Genomic DNA, 21500 nt, shown 5'->3' on the forward strand with positions numbered 1-21500 from the left:
ACAAATCCATGAATATGTGTAGTGATTGAAATCAAGCAACATTTCCACCAGATTAAGCCACTGAAGTAGAACTCGGACACGCCCCGTTTCCCAAAACCCCACCGTGTGATCAGAGAGAAAATGACCAGGCTACGTAAAATAAAGGACAAATCATTGTAGTAAAAGTTTCAAATAAAACCCAACCTGTAATAAGGTCATCTGACAAGTCATTTTCCTGCAGCAGAGAGGCCAAAGAAAAAGGGGAAAGTGGGAACAGAACGATCTTGGCTTCTCCGGGGCTTTAAGGCAGAGAGGATTTCGTCTTGTTCTCGTACAGGGGAAAAAGGATTAAGTGATCTATTTATAGTACTCATTCACAAGGGCACAGGCAGATAGTGAACAAGATAATGACATTACTGGTCCATTTAATCTCCCACAGTCATGTGATCAGCAGTAATGATGGGTATTTTGTATCTTGGTGAGCAAGAATGTTAAGTGTTGCTATGCAAGAGTGACATTGTCTTGTCTTCTCTCACCTCAAAGTCCACTGTAAGAGCCAATATTCATGTTTCTTGCCAGAGACTTTCACACCAAAAACTCAAAAAGGGCCTGCATTTCTTTATTATTCCTACCAAAATCTTGCGTTTTGAAAGCCTCTGGTTAAACATCAAGATACCTACTAGTTAATGCTTCTTACAGGACTTTGTTCTTACCCTATGTCAATGAAATGCATTCAAGGAGCCCACAAAATCAAAATGTTTTCACTTTTACCCAATGTTAGTATAGTATTTATATGCTATTTACAATTTTAAACTTAAGTAAATGTACTGTATGTGTAAAAACTGTACTATAGATGGAATTACTCTAGAAATGCTCAGTGGTGACACTTCTGGGTTCTCCAGGCACCCGTAAAAGAGCTGATGTGAATTAACACTTTGAAATAGAGCTCAGAATGATGATAAATATAAAATGCTTGATCACCAGGTCCAACACAGTCTCAGCACCAACGTGTGACATCCTGGTTCTTTGTGAAAGGATATGGAAGTCAAAATCATGAAATGTTGATTTGGTGGAAAATTGGTGGAACAATTCAATTTAATGAATTGAGTCATGGGAACAAATTCTTAAAAAGCTCTTCAGTGTGTATTCCCTGTACCAATACTAGTAATAAATGTTACTAACATATAATTAATATTTTCACAAAAAAATTGTTGTTTAGTCTAATATAATTAATTAATTTGACTATGATTATACAGACATCATTATGAAGTCTTTTGCACTGAAAATAATATTTTTTTTTTATTATAAATAAATAATTGTATGATGGATATCTCACACCACCTACAGTATATAGACAGCAACTCCCCTTCCATACATCCAGCATAATTTATCAGATCAGTCAGTCCAGTTGTGTTTAGGAACAACCCTGAACGAGTCTTTGGTGTAGAGATGTGTTGAAATGGCAGACCCAGTGGTTTTATAAAAGTCTCCCTGTGACAGAGGCACAGTAGAGCGAGTCAGAGCGCTAGAAGCTGCACTGGCTTTGGTGCGTCTCACCTGGTTTAAATTTGCAGCGGCTTTGGCCACGCGGCTCTTATGGTGTAACATTAACTCTCCTTCCTGTTCCATATGAAAATTTAAGCGTGATCCCAGAGGAGCAGTAAAAGGTTGTGCGCTGGCCAAACCGTGCTGCTGGTCGCGCACACTCGTGGTAGATCATTTAGACCAAACCACAGTCAGCCGACATCATCAGGAACGCCAATGGACTCGGCTCTTCGGTAACAAAATACAAGACCGATAGGAACGGCAGGAAAAACGATAGGAACTGTTTATTATCTTGCCACCGTTTTATACAAATGAGAGGTTTTTTTTGGTGGGAGAGTCGAGCTATGATTCAGACTGTATTTTTTGGAAGTACGGCTGCAGGACGAGTCAAGCGTAACTCTGGTTTACTTCACTACGGTCATGTGTGTCTTGCATTACTCCTGGACAGGAGTTTAATGGACAGGTTGAACTCTGAGCTTCGTACTTGCTCGATTTAGGGCAGATGTGGAGTGGATCTAGCTTTCGCACATTTTCACTGCTTCTGCAGAAGAGCTCTTTTTTTTACGATGGCAGTCATGGTCGGTGATATGAAGTAGAGATAAGAGACGCTGCTATTGCGTAATACGGCTGCATAGAGCTGGTTATTGAACCAATTAGATGGAAAATGAATAACTCAAACAGACGCTTAAAAGACTATTACATGTGCATAATAGATTTGCATAACGTGACAGAAAATATACTGAAACAAAATATAAATCCTCATGTCTTAATGTATAGTATAGGGGCAGAAACTATTAACTATTATACAATGGCATATAACAAAATAAACAAGATCAAGTCAAGGTGCAATTATATTATTATTATAATCGATTTTTTAAATTATGTTATGGATGTTAGGTGTAATTATGCATTGATCAACTGACAAATGATATGATGTTTTCTTATGCAACACAAAAAAATAATATATACACACAAACACACACACATATATACAAATATACATATATCAGATAAATTATTTTTTTATATAAATTTTTTCCCTATATTATTCTATATTAATTACCAAAAAACTTTTGTATTTAAACTTTATTTTTATATTTGTTATATTGTATATAACCAAGGATTTTTTGTTGTGGATGTGCCAGTTGGGATACAGGATTTGCAATATGCGGTGAGTTCAATTAAATCTCCATGCTATTTTTTTGGTGTCATTTGTGAGATGAAAGAAATGTCACTGGATGTGTAAAACAGGCACATATTGCAATATCGATCACAGGCTCCTGAATCTAATCAAACTGCAATTGTATCACGGCATGTTTTGAGGTATCGCAAATATTCTGACTAAGGTAAAATACTGTTGTAATATCGTGATGAAACGTCCGATTTAAACGCCTAATGGATGCATTGATTTTTTTTTTTTTTTTTTAATGAATCGAAGCACGTATTTTCACAGCCCCAACTGCAACCAGTCACAGTCCAAACATTATGTCTAACAAACTACAATGCTCCCACTGTAATCAGTGTAGACACTGTCAGACAGATTTATTTTGCTTTGTTATAATGGGAGTCTAAAAATAAGTGAGAAATAAATGCTCAGTGTAGAATCAAAAATGTTATATCAACTAATGGTCATCTTGCTCTCTTTGTATTGGCATCAGCTATGTGACTTTGATTGATTTCCAACCATTTTTAGGATTAATTGGTCTATGTTGCTAAACAGTGAATTAAATCTACTTACGAACACATTTCCCCCCCAAACCAAGTATGTGTGTTAAGTGAATTCAATCAGTGTATCAGTTAGGTCTCGAAGTGAACAACAAAGCCTAAACATTAGAAATAAAGACTTTTATTACTGTGATGACAATTTACACTCATTTTGAGGGCATTATTGAACCTGTTCATGAAAAGGTTTTTGTATGAAGATCCAAAAAATGCACTAAGGACAGAGCAGATGGTGTTGCTTTTCCTCCATGGGTTAAAAACAATAAACGCTTGCCATCTTCACAAGTATCTCCAATATTAGCAGGCAGAAATGAATGTCTTTTTAATAAAGAGACTGCAGATATCTCCCATTCAGAACAGAACATCAGTTAATATGACATTTCATGAAGAAATGCTTTTGCCCCTGATGTTGTGCCATTTCTAATGGTCAGACTCATTCCAGACGGGCAGTTTGAGGCAGCGGGTGAACGAGGGGTGTAGATGTAGTCTCACCTCCTGGCCTTCTTCTCTTTCATGAGTTTTTTGCTCTCCTCACGTCTCCTCTTGTTGACAGGGTTGCGTGGATCATAGATCTCGAATGTGTCTTCGTCCTGCATGTTGGCATCTTTTACCTTTCTGCTTTGTTCATCAAAGTGCAGAACATGGGCCAACCTAAATCACAAGGGGAAACAGAGTTCAGTTCAAAAGAACAGCAAAGCGCAGCTCACAGGCAAATAAATCATCAGAATCAGAGTGGGAAGTTCCCGGTGGAAAAGATCAGATCAGAGCGGACTTCCAAATCTGACGAGTTCACAAACAGCCTGTTTCACAGCATCTTTAAAAGGGCATAACTCATCCAAAAAGGAAAAATTCTGTCATTTGCGTCCATTGTGAATGATGCCCGCCAAGTGAATAAATAAATAAATTATAAATATGAAAATATAACAGTAAATTATACAAATAACAAACAAGATAAATTTTTGCTCATTTTAAGCGATATCAAATGTTCAGAAAACTAAAACTGGTTTTCTCTACTATAGCTAGAATCAACAAGACTGAATATGTGGAAGCCAAAATTATCAGTCCTACTAAGACATGTCTTCAACACGTAGAATGTGTTCATTTCCCAGCTGTCTTGCGCCTACTTACAAACATGCTGTTTTCCAAACCAATTATATCGCTGCATGGCCAATTCTAAAGATTTCATAGGTCATGTCAATTACACTGAAACAAATACTAACCCCTAATTCTACCATAAACTCTAAACTTAACTTTAGTTTTGCATTGGTGGCACATCCTTTGCCACAATCAGATCCACCCACGATATTTCTGAAGCGTGATTGATCTTCAGCTTCTGCCTCGACAGCGACACCCCTTGTAGGAGGTCTCAATAATCCAGCACAGATGCTCATCTACACTGCATTTCTTCAGTAATGCTCTTTCCCTCTCTCTTCACGGCACGGCTGGAGAGGTGATTGGCAGGCAGACTAACATTCCAGGAGCATTCCTGAGTGCCAGCATCAGAAAGAAGAGCTCACAGCTGGCTAAAGTCCCTTCCTGAGGACTCCTGAAGACCGCAGCCTAATCCAAGACACTGTTTACACTAAGCCAACAGGTTTCTGAACACAGAACTACAGTCCTGTCATATCTGAGTGGTTCTACTAATGCCATCTAAGATTTCAGAAGTCCATGCTAAGATATTTATAGGAATAGAACATTCTGTCATCATTTTGTCACTCCAAGCCAATATGCTTTATTTCTTCTTTGTCTTTGCAATCAAAGTAAATGGGGTCCAATGCTGTTTTGGCACCGTATGCGCAAAAATAAAGACATACATTCTTAAAAATGAAGGGTTCTTTATTGACATTGATGGCTCATGAAGAACCTTTAAAATCCATGGAACCTTTCCATTCCACAAAAAGTTATTTATAGTGGAAAAAGTTTCTTTAGATTTTTTAAATGTTATTTGAAATGCTTTTTTCACTGAAAAGTTATTTGGTGAAACTAAATTAGTTCTATTCCATCACTGCAAAAAACTATTTTTGGAACATTTATTTTTGAGTGTACAGGTTTGGAACGACACTAGAGTGAGTAGATGATGGCTGAACTTTCATTCTGTCTGAGGTCATATTTAGGGCATTGTTTTTGGAGCAAGGCTAGGATGAGGAACAGATCCACACATCTCACCTCTGCTCTGCTGACCTACATTTCACACTGAGATGATGGCTACTGAGGAACTGTCTGAATCAAGACATGGAGAGTACCTCAAAGAAATGTCAAGAAGGGTGAAACGGGTCATTGTTATACATCATGGACATGGCTGGATGGCTCTCTGGGGTCTCATCTAAACAACAAAAAAAGATTTGAAAGGAACTGATATTCCACACCTGTTTGAGCTATTCTGGTGAAGGTCAGAATCTCTGGAAAGACTTTATCCTTCAAGAATCCAAATCTGTGGTGCAGGTCTCGTAATGAACGTGCTCGCCTCCAAAGCCCAGAGCTGGTTTGAAAGAACAAGATGTGACGGGACTTTCAATAATTCAACGACTGCCAGCAGTCATTCAATATGGTGCAACTTTTGGTGGTTTCGCAGAAGTGTGTCAGGCAGTTACTGTAGGAGCTGAAGGAAGATTTTTAAATTGAACTAGTTGTCCAAATCAAGATGAATACATTGAGGAATGGAGAATGGAAGTGGCCTCTTCTCTTAAATTATGAGCCTTCTCGTTGGTAACTAATCCGCCACGCTGCTATTTTTGAGCAATCGCAGAACCCCTGAATTCGGCCAAAGAGATGCATAAAGAGTCTGCGAGTGCATGCAAGCCCATTTTTAAGTGTTAAACCGAGTGTGTGCGTGCATGCTTGCATTCATTTGAAGTCCGTAGGAGATGTGACAGCTCATCTAGAATGTCATGGCTATACTCTGGCAGACCCACAGGACTCCCGTCGCGTAAGGCAGTCGGCACTGATAATTTGTCTAGCAGTCTCGGTGATGACAGCCCGTCGGACTCCTCGCCTAGAGTTATGGCTCGCACAAAAAATCCCACCGTTTGATTGGGGCTCTTATCAGGGAGGGGCTCCCGCCATGATGCCGAGGCCCTCGGAAGACTCTTCCTGAATTTATTTTTCTTTCGCTTTTGCGAAAGAGGGGGGAAGCAAGAGAGGGGGCCTGGTCCAAAAGGGGTTTTTGTAGACGCAGACACAGATGGAATAGTTTACAATCTGGCCCAGACTTGACTTCCAGTGTCTGACCTGTTGTAACCCATGTTCCGTTCGTGGGGTGCACCAGGCGTTCAGAAAGTGGTACAGACTTCCCACTGCTGTTTTTCTAGCACTGGGGGCCTCCCGTCCCTCCTCCGCCCCAGAATCAGCCCTGAGACGTCCTAGCGTCGTGGGGGTCCTTAGACAGTAATGACGGTCTATCCAGAGGACAAAGTAACAGATGAGTGCGCCCCTTTTGCACTCACATGTGGTATTTGTTGGAGCATTTGAGTGGATATATTTAGACGAAGACTCAGTCTTTGATGAAAAGCAAATACGAGAGAAAAACACACCGTGTCGATTCATTTCCCTGCGGTGGCGTGCAGCGTGAAGGAGGAGGACGACGGTCTGACAGATCTTTTCGCTTTATCCTCAGCACGTCACCAGTGCGGCACACCATTAACACTGATAATTCATCAAGCATAAAGACATTACTCTCCGCAGAGGCATGCACTCAACCACATTCTTTACATTTGATTGTGATTTACGGTTTTCCTGCGAATGCGTGAAATAAATGCAGTGGACGTCTACCAAGCAGTTAAGCAAAGACTGGCCGCATCCAAGTCGCTTCAAACACTTCCAGTGGAAAACTACCCTGGGTTTGCAATGGACTGTATCTATATATGGATTGGGCATACCCAAAAAATAATACCCAAAAAAAGCAAACTGCTGAAGCTATACGTTTTAACTGAGAGCGAAAAAGCAGAATGATTTACCAGTCTGCTTCCCGTAATCCTCAGAAAAACGAGAAGTGCCGTGTGACGCATTGGTCGTGGCAGGGCTTCAGAAATAAAGCGTATCTATGAATCACAGTAATGTCCAATCACGTTGAGAGTTCATTAAATAGAAAAACACATCTTTCAAACTGAAAGCCATAAATGTGGATGAGCAAAATCAGTTTTTAAGTACCTACTGCCATCTCAGAGGCCGTACTTACAAACACATGCATCTTCATCACATATGCTAGGAAGATTATGGAGAAAACAGAATCAAACTGAAACATCTCTAATTGATATTTCTATTTGTGTTCTTAAGCGCACAATCAGGGCCATAACTTTATGCCTCGCATGCAGCATTAAGATGGATGCTCCCTGGAGCCTGATTCATTTTGCAGCATCATAAATGTTATCCTGGCCAAAGAACTCAGCTGTCAATAACACCCTCGGCCCAACATGGAAACGTTCCCATCAGATCAGGACAAAAAATAATAATCTAGAGGATGCCAAAAGGAAAAGCTAAGCTGTGTTTAGTCTTCATATTTAAAGGAGGGCAAAAATAAAACCGAACAGACTTAATATTTGCACAGTGAGTGGTGTGTGTGATTTAGTGATCTAGCACCGCTGTGACATGGTAATTATTTCATTTCTGTCTTCATAATCTCATAGTATGCTGCTGGATTGTAATTTTCCAATGACATACAGACAGCTAAGGCAGTTGTTACAGCTCACAACATATAATACTGCCCGACACAGTGCCTGGTTGCGAGTGATACCGTGAAAACAAACAGTAGGGGAGACCGGGGTAAGTTGTGCCACTTTTCATCTAGGGGAAAATGTAAACAAATACTTGATTTTGTAGACAGATGTCTGCTACAGGACATCATTAATAACAATGCCCAAAAAATATAAAAAATGGTACAGTGCCACAACTTGTTAGGGGTAAACATGTCAAGGGGTAAGCTGAGCCGTTGGCAAAAATGCACAATCCCATTCCTAAGTACTATCTGTCTGCACATTATTTGCATTTTCATAAACCATCCAGAAAAAAGGTTTAATATTCATGTAGTAAAAAAATATTTTTGAAGCCACTGGCATGGGTCTGTTTTTGGAAGAAAGAAATATATCAATAATTCATGGTTCAAAATGTAGCCAAAAATATTACATGATTTTAAATACTGGAAATTCACTAAGAAACACCATATATATTTTGAGCCCTGGAAAAGTTTTTGCCATAACAAATTAATTGTGTGTCACAGGCAGCTAGATATGATGTGATCTTTCTAAATATAAAGAAAAAACACAGTTTTCTTGATTTAGGGCTGCCACATCTTACCCCCGCTTTTCGCTATGGATTTAATAGTGTTGCAGAAGTCAAACTAGCATGTGTCTGCTCGTCATTGGGAGAGCATAGACAGAACACACAAAAAAACATCTGCAGTGATAAAGCGACAAGATTAATTTTCAGAGCTGGGGATCAGAGGACACATGGGGAGATGGTTAGTGCTGGCTTGGTGCTGGTGTAGCTGAATCCTGTTGACCATCACAACTTGGCTGGGGAAGCAAACCAAAAATTGGTCGTCAAAGTGAAGCTAGTAGCCAAAGAAAGTCTCATTGATTATGCTGATTAAAAGCCTGTTGGGGACACCAGCACACCCATATCCAAAACATCTGCTGGTGGTGTTATGGAAAATTCCAACTATGGTTTATCGCCGATCGCTCGTTCTGCTGGCAACCGTAATGAGCGTCTGTTAGAAAGACAGCACGCGCGTCTGACTGCAGGTTGACGTGCCCCGTCTGGCGTACGGTGGGTGTGACACGTTCCATCTGGGCACTCGGTCTGCTGAAGCAGTTATTTACTCAGTTAAGTCAGCTGAGAAAACTACTTCTCCGCAAGTGGCTATTGCAGCGCAGCAAAAACAAACACTGCATACTGTTCTAATGGTGTCAGTGCGCTCCAGAGCCAAACGCATTACTTGGCTGGAGAGCGAGGTGGTTCAGGCACACTTAAGGCCAGCAGCTGTGCCTGATGTGGAGAGAGGTATGAACGTTTTGCTATGTTAGTCCAAATAAATAGCTCTGCTACCTTAATGTGAAACAGTAGCTGTGCATTGGGACAACCAATGAGGCGCGAGTTATTGAGAATGCATTTGATCACAGACAACTGCAAGTCCATTAGTGCATTAAACCTCTGTAGGAATGGGGAACGCACCGTACAGAACTGAGTAAAAGCCACTCACCAGCCCTTATCGTCATCCTCGCCTAGTTCCTCCATGTTTTCCTCTGGAACACTAGGAGTCTCCGTGATCGCAGATGATAGTTTGGTTTTGAAGCTTTCCAAAAGGGCAAGTGTCTTTAGAGGCAAGAGAAAGTACGTTATTTTGACTTTGCTAAAAAAAAATTTTTTAAAGCACACCTAAGTATGATTCATGTGTATGAGGCACTATATTTTGTAATAGTTTCTATGGAACACAAAATATATATTTTGAAAAAAGTTCTCAGTGTGTCCAAACAATGAAAGTCAATAGGGTCCAGTGTTGTTTTGGACCCCATTCACTGTAATTGTATGGACAAAAACAGCTGGAACAGGCTGTCATGACATCCTTCAGTCAGACTCTGCTTTAGACCGTATGAACATCAAAACTTGCAAATTTTCCAAAACTTCCAAAATCATCAGGTACATCAGTGAGCGAACTGACTCCTAACATTTTGTTTGATAGACAGAGTATCCTTAGTCAATTAATAGCCTATTGGGGTGGAACATTATCAATAAATAACTAATTTCTCTGTTTGTCACAAAAAGTATGACTTTGGAGAACTTGTAATAAAGTGGCCCCAATTCTTCAGAGATTCACCTTTTGTGTTCCACAGTAAACGAGTAAACGATGGCAGCATCGCCATCCTTGAGTGACCAGTTCTTTTAAGAAGAAACTTGTCATTTAGTTTGAGCCGGAATGAGCCAGCTCTTCCCACATCATTACAAAAACCTTTTTTTTACCATTATAACAGCAGGAGAAAATCTTAGGCTGCATCCGAAATCACATACTTCCCTACTCTATAGTAGGCGAAAAACAGTATGTAACAAATAACTTCGTCCGAATTCAAAGTTCTAATACAAAATTACCCAGATGACCTGCTATTTCCGGTGAGATTCTGAAGTGTGCATTCGATGTACGCTTTACTATCCCATGAGGCCACGGGACAGGATTTATGAATGGAGGTGAAGCAAAGCAACTGACGCTGGTAGGTCACATGATAATGACAACATGGTGAATGTAGTACGTCCAGATTACATTCATACTACACACACTCATTCTATATAGAACATACTTTACAGTACCTACTCAAAAGAGTATGCGATTTCAGAAGCAGCCATAGTGTCTTAAAGCAAAGACTATAGCCATAGCTTAGTGTCTTAAAGCAAAGACCCACCTGAGCCTCTCGACCAGAACCCTTCCTTAGTTTCTGCTTCCTTATTTCCTCATACTTCTTCCTGCTCTCCAGGTACTCTGTCATCGCCTCATTGGTCGGGTTACTGACAACTTTGAGAGAAAAGAAGAGTGATCACAATCTTGATAAGAGAAATTAACTTACCCTCAGGAATCAATCTGTCTATTAGTTTAGTTATATATATATATATATATATATATATATATATATATATATATATATATATATATATATATATATATATATATATAGTAGTGTGACTAACTTGAAAGGATTTACATGAAAAAGAAAAACAGCTGAATTCCAGAGCAGAAGTTATTACTATCATATGGACATAACTATACATAAAGTTTATACTGCTATAAACTTAGATGAATATGACAGCTCCTGTGGGCCGATTCTTTCCAAGAATAATCGTATCGCCAATGCCAAAATGTATGTCCTAAGAACCTCATCAGTGCAAAGGCCAAAATTTATGACTTTTGCAATCCAAATGACTTTCTGTGCTATAAAGAGATGGATTTTATTCAAATTATAAGGAAACACATGTGATATACAGACATATATACTGAAAGGATTACACAAATGAAATGGGGAAACATATCAAAATGTGTTTATGTAACGCTGAGGCCAACCCATCTTTCAAAATAATCACAGCGAACACTACAAATTTAAGAAAAAAAGAGAAAAGACACAAAAGGAAGAGAAATTGCTAATGTAAGCATCTAATGAAATAAAAGTTCTGTCATTTCTTCCATGATATTGGTGGCAATTTGCAGCATACAGTACCTGTCAAAAGTTTGGAAACATAATTTTTTTTTTTTTTTGAATGAAGTCTCTTCTGCTCACCAAGGATGCATTTATTTAATGAAAAAATACATCAAAAACAGGAATATTATGAAATATTACAACTTAAAATAAATCATTTCTGTTTAATACATAAAAAAAATGTAGTTTATTCCTGTGATCAAAGCTGAAATTTCAGCATCATTACTCCAGTCTTCAGTGTCAGTGATCCTTCAGAAATATGATGATTTGATGCGCAGGAAACATTTATTATTATTATCAATGTTGTAAACAGTCATGCTGCTTAATATTTTTGTGATATAAAAGTTTGATTTAAAAGGTCATTCATATACAGCTTCCTGTAATTAAAAGAATTTTAATGATATATTTTATTAGATTTTAAACCCATTATTCTACATTCCAGGTGATATCAATATGTCAAAGCCAAAATGTAAAATTGTAAACAATGAAAAAAATTTTTTTTTTAAATACAATTGCTGAGTATTTTCTTAAAACTGCAGTGAACCAAAGACAGTCTCAAAAACACAGTTTGTAATCGCTGTTTTTTCTGACGTCACAAACTAGTAAACAATCAGGTCAACGTGTGATCGTCAACCAGTGGACCTCTGAGCTGGTGTGAGTGAGTGGAGGCGGGGCTCATTTGCATATTCATAGAACCACATATATTAAATGGGGCAAGGGTGTAAATATGTAATTTGGGTGATCAAAGATGAGTTTTAATTATAAAGTTATTGACTACAGGGGGACTTTAAAGGCTCATTATGGTTTAGTATCCCACCCCCAGTATATATTTTAAGTAATTAAATTAATATAAACGTGCATTTAGTTGACTAATGGCTTAAATAGACGACTACTAATCTACTAGAAACATCTTGAGTCGGGGGCAGCCCTAATTTTTTTCAGTGTAAATTATAAAATGGCCTGTTGTTCACTTTCAAAAACTGCAAAATTAACAGTATTTTACTGTAATCTTTCTGTTAATCAATTTACAGGTTTACAGTATTTTACCATTACAGTATTTTTCCAAAATTGTAGCTGAATATTTGAATGTTTTACTACATAGACTTTTCTGTCTTATTTAAAAAAATTAAATAAAAAAAAAACCTGAACCCTGCAAGAGGATAAAGACAATGTAATGGTCTTTTAAAAATCTCTCCTAATTATACCCACCAATTTGAGAAGTGGCTAAAAATAAAGTATGTTCTATTAATTCCACGCTAAAATTGCAGGAATTGGAAAAGTCAATAACATCAAGGCTGGGCTGTTGACACTGGTGTCTACAGGCATTAATGTCCCCCCGCTCAGACGGCTGGCACTGATGTCACAGATTTTGCCCCGCGGGTACAGTGCTTCTTTCGACTACACCTGCCCTCATGGCAACTATGACTGAATGCTTCTCCACAACAAGCTCAAGGGGAACAAACTACATCAGACGGAGCCTCCAACATTCGGGTGATTTATTTCATGTTAGCGCTGTCATGTAACGAAAAATCTCTTTCCCCTCACAAATGGAACACTTGTTTATCCTTCGTATTTATGCTGCAGTGAAAACCGCATTGGAGAAAGGCTGGAAATTTGTTTTTCAGCAACTGAGAGAGCGTGCCATGCGTTAGTCTGAGAGCCACTGACTGTGTTTGAAAATGTTTAGTCTGTGGCATGAGCTAATAGAAAACTAGAAAGACAGAAAGAAAGTAATGAGCCAAAGACTATTAAAACACATTAACTGTGTAGAAAACTGAACACTCTACCTCTTTTCAAATCTATTAAAAAACAGGGCTGCCAATATGGGATGAAAAGCATGTTTATCGTGGCCGTAGTTTAAACGGTGAAAGATACAGCCTTGATAGGACTGAAATAAACAAGTATTAAAACAGAGTACAAGAACTTTGACATTCTTTGAGTAGCTTGTCTATACTGCGCATACAGGCCTATAAATCATAAAAAAAATATTGCTGCAATAGTTTTAACGTTTCTTTGTAAGGACTGTTACCGTTTGGGGGAGAAGACTTTTTCTGGAAAAAAATTCTACTTTTTTTCAGCAAGGATGCCTCATAAGGTCTTCGTTTCCTTTTACAAATCTGGTCTTTGGGGTCTATATGACCCCAACAATTGATAGAGAAATTGTACAAAAAATATACATTTTTAATTATACAAATAATATATGTTTTTTTTTGTTTACTTCTCATCTATTCATTAATGCTGTGTTTTGGGGGATATGAAGTACTTTTTTACCTATTTACTGCAAAATTCCTCAACTACACCCTTAGCATACATATGAAATATAATTTTTTTATGAAAAAAACACATTAATGATGATCAAATTTAACAATGAGTTGTTTCTGGATATTGATCTAGGTGTTAGATGCATAATTCTGCCATCTGCTGGTTAGATGTTTTTTTGTAGCTAATATAGTTTTAGCCACAAAGTGTAATTACCATATACTTCCAGCAGAGGCCCCATAGAGATCCATTAATTTTTCTGGATGTGACTTAATGTTCTTATAATAGCTTTTTTATGAATTACATATTTAAACATTTTAAAATACATTAAATCAGTATTTTGTCAAAGTTTAGAAATGTTTTTTGTTGTTGTTTGAGGTCTTTTGAAGTGTCTTGTTATTGCAATAATGCTATATAAATTTGCAATAATATCTTTATTGTTTGTTTGTGTTTGTCTCTCTGTGTGTATTTGATCTGTGTGTAGTCATGTTCTTTCCACGTTGCATTTGTGCTCTCATACCATACCTTCAATTATGTGTGAAATTTTTTAGATTTATGCAGAAATTATTGATTTTATTTCACAATTTCAGTAAAAATGCTCTCTATTGCAGTCACACCCTTTCTCTGTCTATGTGTGTATTTGTGTCTGTGTGTGTGTGGGCGCATATGTGTCTGTGATAATGTTCATTCCACATTACATTAGTGCTCTAGTACCAGGCCTTCATTTATGTGTGAGAATTTTCAGATTTATGCTGGAATTATTGATTTTATTTGTCAATTTCTATAAAAATGCTTTCTTTTGGAGTCAGACCTGTGTGTGTGTTTGTGTGCGCGAACATGTGTGTGTGCAAGTGGTCATGTTTGTTCCACATTTCATTTGTGCTCTAGTACCAGGACTTCATTGTGGTATTGAAATTTTCAGATTTATTCTGGATTTATAGATTTTTTTTGACAAATGAAAAATAAAAAACATTTTTTCTTCGATTTTCCCATTCATTTCAATGTGGGGTCATATTGACCCCAAGGGACAGATTTGTAAAAAAAAATTTTACATACCTTTAGAACGACCGAATCAAGCCCAGTTTTTTTCTGTGTGTATAGATAGGTAATGTAGAAAAAGTGACAAAATTTAATTCCACTGAGATGAAGGGAACCATTTTTTTTTATTAAAGAAAAGTCGCTTGGGGTCATATAGACCCCAAGGACCAATTGAGGGTTAAATTGATCAGAAGTGACAGTTAAGACATTTATAATGCTACAAAAGATTTCTATTTCAAATAAATGCTGTTCATTGAACCTTCTATTCATTAAAGACTCCCGAAAAAATGTATCATGATTTCCACAAAAATATTAGCACAACCGTTTTTGTCATGTCAACAAGCCCACTTATTTTTTCCAAACAAAAAAAAGATTATTAATACCTGGATGGCAGTAATGTCAGTGATTCAATGAGTGTGATTCAGTGAATGTACTGTCTGACTCCGAAATAACATTTTGAAAGTAAATGGGATTGTGAATAAGACTTAATCCAAAAAGTCAAAAATGTTGATATTGTTAGTATGTAGTATTTATCGATACTGAAATAATTGAAACTGTTCCAAAACTCCTTTTCTGCAGTATCGATACACCAATACCAGCTGCTCGTTCTTGCTCTCTCTTCTCTCCTCCTCCTGTCACTCGCTCGTCTCATTCGCTCCGGTTAAATAGTGCTTGTATTACACATAATCTTTTCCGCAGTTTCTCACTCACACCAAAAGCGCGCGCACTACTGATATATATAAGTACCGCTCTCATAAAGCCGCCTCTCAAACAGCTCACAAGCACCAAAACAAATTGTTATGTGGCTTACTGCGCTAAAACAGTCAAATACATACAAAATGATGTCAACGTGTCTTGCAGAGTTTTCAGGTAAATATAGTGAGTTTTGGAACGTAAATAGTTGAGAAAGATAACGCATGACGTGTAACAGTATATTGGATCCGTGCATAAGCTCTTAAAGTGACAGCAGCCTAATAAACCTGCTGCCGTCTGTCATGTTAATCAGAGAACAAAAGACAAAGAGAAAATCACTTGCTGATCTTGACTGAATAACTTTTGTAACTTTAATTGTAAGCATTAATCTGTATTTCATTTTTACAATGAAGACTATACAGTTTTATGTTACCTTTGATTAGCCTAGCTGTAGCATTTCTTACCTGAATATTCTATATACCCACCTGAAAAATGTAAAGCTTTTTCATATCTCTCTGTATTCTATTGTTTTGTTTTTTTGTGCTATTTTTGCAATTTCTTTATTTGTTCTTATTTTATTACTGACTGTTACTGGTCTATTTTTTTGTAAATGTAGTTCAGAAATTCAAATAAAGCCAGTGTAAGCTATAACAACAAAATTACCCAAATTATAAAAAAAATTATGAGATGATAACAAATTATCTGTATGGCGGTATTTATGGCAGTTTTCCCTGTGGTATCGAAAATAGTATAAAATACAGATATTTTTCAAAGTATCGTATCGAATATGGAAGAAAAATAATGTCAAATGTTTTTGAAATAAAAAGCCTGTTGAATTGCACTACTTGAAAAAAATTGGCATTACATTAACCATGCTTGCATTTTAATGCATTGTATTTTTAGGGCTTGCATTTTTATGGGCTGAAATTCAACATGGTTGAATATTTAAGCTGTGAATATTTCTATTCAAAACATTTCAAACACATTTACATTATTAAAAATTCAATAATCCATATTCACCTTTCATATTTCACTTCCAAAATATTCAAACTGTTTAAAAATACAAATCCACAAATTCAGTGGTTCAAATTCAACAGTAAATTCAACATAGACATCCAGGAACTGCAGGAAAAGCAGTAGATTGCCGAGCATACTCTCCATCTGCTGTTAGTCTACCTCACCAGCAGGGGGAGCAAAAGCACGTGTTGTTGACGAAGACCAGAGCAACAGTTAGAACAAGCCATTCATTCATAAAACTCATTTACAGCAATGTAAGTGTATTTGTGATTATTATGACGGCGGTTGTATGTTAAATTCAGTGTCTTCACGGTTACTTTTCCTGTGTAGCCTACATGCATCTTTCTCTACCGTGTCCGTGAACGAGATTATAATGTTATTCCCCGATGCGGATGTACAGATCCAATGTTACATTTTTGAGGTTGACATATATTTCTCTTGGTTGTTTAGTTGCCTTAACTTTATATTGTGGCGATGTGCTGCATGAAGGCTATTAGGGTTTCCCTCAATACTTCAGGATTCCCCTGCTGGACATACAAAACGCTCAACATAGCTAATATAACTAATACAGTGATACTAATACAGAATAACACGCAAAGTTTAATGCTGAGCGTTTCCCAGTGATAGACTGGCATAAAGATGGCTTGATGTTGGACATTCGCACATTTAGGGACCGTCTCTAAAGTGTATACGACTTTGGTATACACGTTTCTAACTTCGATAGCATTTGAATAGAACAACTTACAGTCATAAAACCAACTGTAAAGTGTTCATGTAGTGTCAGGCATACTGCGCACCCTTTGGATTTTTGATTCAAATAAATTAAAGTTTGCTATTGAAGTTAGAAACGTGTATAATGTTGTATGCAACTTTGGAGACGGTCCCTAAATGTGCGAATGTCCAATGTCAAGCCAATTGTACATTTATTACATTTAGTCATTTAGCAGACGCTTTTATCCAAAGCGATTTACAGTTCAACTAACAATAGGAGGACAACAATATGCAAGTGCTATATGACTCTTCCCAGTTTAAACTAATGCAATACACGTAGGCATAGCTTACTATACTATATATATATATATATATATATATATATATATATATATATATATATATATATATATATATATAGAGAGAGAGAGAGAGAGAGAGAGAGAGAGAGAAAAGAGAAAAGAAGAGAAAATAAAGTGTTAGTATTAATTGATCAAGTGTTGATTTTGTGCCAGTATATCACGAAACGCTCTGCATGAAACTTTGCACGTTAAAGGGATAGTTTACTTTGAAATTAATTTTTGGTATGTTTTAGCTTACCTCAAGGGCATCCAAGATGTAGGTGTCTTTTTTTCCGCGGTAGTTTCAATTTTGATATTTTTAGGTCAAACCGTTCTTGTCTGTCAGTCATATAATGCAGGTCTATGGTCACGGTCTCAAAACACAAGCACAGAGTCCAAATTAAAACAATTCCCCGTCGTCCAAATTAAACAATTCCCCATCGTAAGTACACATTGATGGCCTGAGACACGAAACGAGCGGTTTGTGTGAGAAAACGAACAGTATAAATATAGTTTTTAGCTCTTATACGCAGCCACGTCCAAGTGATCTGAGGGCGCTCGCGCATCCTGGTGTGTGACGTGTACGCAGACTGGTGCATAGATATATACACTAGATGTCGCTTTGTCTACGGCAGTTCATTGGAACGAATGTCTTTAAGGTGACATCTAGTGTATATATCTATGCACCAGTCTGCGTACACGTCAGATCAGATCACTCGGACATGTCTGCGTATAAGAGGTAAAAACGATATAAATACTGTTCGTTTTCTCACACAAACCGCTCGTTTCGTGTCTCAGGCCATCAATGTGTACTTACGATGGGGAATTGTTTAATTTGGACGACGGGGAATTGTTTTAATTTGGACTCTGTGCTTGTGTTTTGAGACCGTGACCATAGACCTGCATTATATGACTGACAGACAAGAACGGTTTGACCTAAAAATATCAAAATTGAAACTACCGCGGAAAAAAAGACACCTACATCTTGGATGCCCTTGAGGTAAGCTAAAACATACCAAAAATGAATTTCAAAGTGAACTATCCCTTTAAGTTCATATTCTGAGTCCATCTGCTTGCCTGTAGCCTACAGCCTACATTACCAATAAGGTGCGAGTTTGGTCTTTTATATCACTGTATTAGTCCATAAAGCTACGTTAAGCGTTTTGTCCCGAGACGGAAGGGGAATCCTTGAGTATGAGGTATTGAGGGAAACTGATTAGAATCCTGTTCATGGTAGAGAAAGCTGGTAACATGTAGGCTACACAGGGAAAGTAACAATGAAGTTATTGAATGAAACATAAACACACCTTTTGTGTCTTTATCATCTTTGCTGCATATATACTGACACAGACAATCATTTTCATTTTATGAATGAGTGGCTTGTTCTTCTAACTGTTGCTGGTCTTCGTCAACAACACCCTTTTGCACCCCCTGCTGGTGAGGTCGACTAACAGCAGATGGAGAGTATGCTCGGCAATCTACTGCTTTTCCTGCAGTTCCTGGATGTCTATGTTGAATTTACTGTCGAATTTGAACCACGGAATTTGTGGAAGCGAATTTGCAAAGCGAAATAAAATGGATCGAAAAATGCCTGTTGAATATTACAGGTTGTATTTTTAAACAGTTTGAATATTTTGGAAGTGAAATATGAAAGGTGAATGTGGATTATTGATTTTTTAATAATTAAAATGTGTTTGAAACGTTTTTAATTGAAATATTCACAGCTTAAATATTCAACCATGCTGAATTTCAGCCCATAAAAATGCAAGCCCTAAAAATACAATGCATTAAAATGCAAGCATGGTTAATGTAATGCCAATTTTTTTCAAGTAGTGCAATTCAATAGGCTTTTTATTTCAAAAACATTTGACATTATTTTTCTTCCATAATAGAAGTTGGAAATTCCAGTATTGTGACATTTTTGTTGTTTAATAGTCTTTTGATCTCACAGGACATAACACGAGAAACACATTTCAAACTTTTTATTGCAGCCTGAGCAATAAAAAAAAGCATTGCAGCCCAAGACCATTGTGTGACAGGAAAGGAAGATGCAGCTCACAATCTGTTATCGGTCATTTCTGTAAAGCATCAATTATTATAAGTTAAATTATTGATTTAATTGGTCATATAAAAGAAACACGAGGTAATTGTCAATATCCAGCCCAATCAAAATGCCCCTTCCCCCTTCAAAAAAAGGTGAGATCAAGCAGCTCCATTACATTTAAGTGAATTAAGTATTTTTTACCTGTCATTCATTGAAGGTAATTGATTGCTGTTTTTAAACTCTAAAACAACCTCTTAAGTCAAGACAAAAGCTGAATTATTGTAGAGTTCTTAATAACTACAGAATGAATCCCCAGAATAATCACTCGAATAATTGTTGGATTAGTCGATTATTCAAAAAACCCTCGACACAGCTTGAACTGGATCCAATTTACAAGCCTGACAGACAAACATCTCGTCCTTCACCTGAAAACATTTCTGTACGAACTGGAGGTGTAATATTCTGGTAGAGTGGAACTTAATTAAGTAATTAAAGTTTGAGTGAAACAGGTTATTTGGCTGTCGCTAGCTACTCAAACCATGCAATTACTCATTTACAGAGGTATTCAACGCATGAATGCCACAAATTTAGAGCCGTGATCAAAATCACCTTTTCTAAAAGTCAGCGCTGGTAACAACCCTTTTCTTCGTGATTTATGTGAGCAAAAAGTGATGCCTTCCACTAGGCTTGCTCAACGCTCGCGCTTCGGCCCAGCTGCAGGACTGCTGAATGATGGCACCCTTAGGGCCCACAACAGCAGCACACTCCATCTACTCCAGCTGGTGCTGCTAAGTACTGTCTTTGAGTTTGACGGCTATTCTAACAACATTCCATCCCTCTCCTGTCACTCGGGCCGAAAAGAGCTACAAATCAAGCAACAGGGGGTTGATGGGGACGACAAACACCTCATCATTTGGGAGGTGGATTATTTCCCTTTCGCTGGTCAAGAATGAGTGGATGAACTCAAGGCTTCTCGAAGCTAACTGTGGTCCATCAGTCGACGCTAGCATCTTCAGAAGCCCAGCATGGGAGGACGTGAGTTTCTGCTGAGAATTAATCTGCGGAATTCAATGCTAAAGGTTTGAACTTAATGAGAAGAAACACACAAAATGGAATTAGTTCATCTTGTGTGCATTTGACAATCAGCATTTGCCAGTATTTTTGGTAGCCTACGTTTTTATGAAGGTAGTGAGTCTCAACTGTAGTATATCCAAAGTCAGCCTCTGTCAAAGTCAAAACCTGACGATCCCACTAGAAAGGTCGCAATATTCTGATTAAATAACAGAGCTGCTTGTTGTTTTCTAACTTAGAAATAGAAATTGTGGCATTCAATACATCCCTTATTTTCTTTAAAGGGTTGGTATAATGCCCTTTTCACAAGATGTAAAATAAGTGTGTGTGTGAAGTTTTAGCTCCCAATACACAACAGATATTTTTATTAGCGGTCGACCGATTCATCGGTTTTGCCGATTAATCGGCACCGATAGTTGATTGGTGGAACTATCGTTATCGGCAAAAATAGATAGCAATAGTTTTTCCTGGTTGCGTCCGTTGCTGGAGCGGCTGAGAAGCGCGCACTGTCATTCATTACACAGTAAGAGAGAGCTGAGAAGGGTCTGCTGGCATCATGCAGTACAAGAGCGGCCTCTAGAGGTGTAATAAAAACTATCGCTGATGCCTCGTGTTGTTACACGTGATGCTGCGTGCTGCACTGAGAGCACACGCTGCGCGGAGAGCGCTGATATTAGAGGCGTGTTTAAAGCACCGACAGCTAAAAGGTAGCCTATGTATACACTACAATTTTTCATATCATTATAAAGTGATTAATTTGTTGACTTAATGCTGCATTAGTAGAGAAAGAACAGCACAACAGTATGTTTGTTTGCCTTCGAGGCTGAGAGTTACTTAACCTCAAGCGGTTAAAACACTGACAAAAATAAACGTCTGACCCGAATGTTTAATGTCACAATTGTTAACTTA

General features: G+C 37.7%; 1 protein-coding gene across 1 annotated transcript in view; it reads right to left on the bottom strand.

The window, feature by feature from the left end:
• Window positions 1-3350: 3350 nt before the first annotated feature.
• Window positions 3351-21500, bottom strand: part of cwc27 (CWC27 spliceosome associated cyclophilin) — a 49375-nt gene continuing 31225 nt past the window's right edge. The window contains exons 11-13 of the mRNA XM_082158815.1: window positions 10632-10741; window positions 9440-9552; window positions 3351-3897 (exon numbers count right to left, since the gene is read on the bottom strand). Of these exons, the coding sequence (XP_082014941.1) occupies window positions 3735-3897; window positions 9440-9552; window positions 10632-10741 (386 nt within the window). The 3' untranslated portion in view covers window positions 3351-3734. The remainder of the gene's footprint in view (window positions 3898-9439; window positions 9553-10631; window positions 10742-21500) is intronic.

The sequence above is a fragment of the Leuciscus leuciscus genome (assembly GCF_965113295.1).
Source record: "Leuciscus leuciscus genome assembly, chromosome: 24".
Taxonomy (NCBI): Eukaryota; Metazoa; Chordata; class Actinopteri; order Cypriniformes; family Leuciscidae; genus Leuciscus; species Leuciscus leuciscus.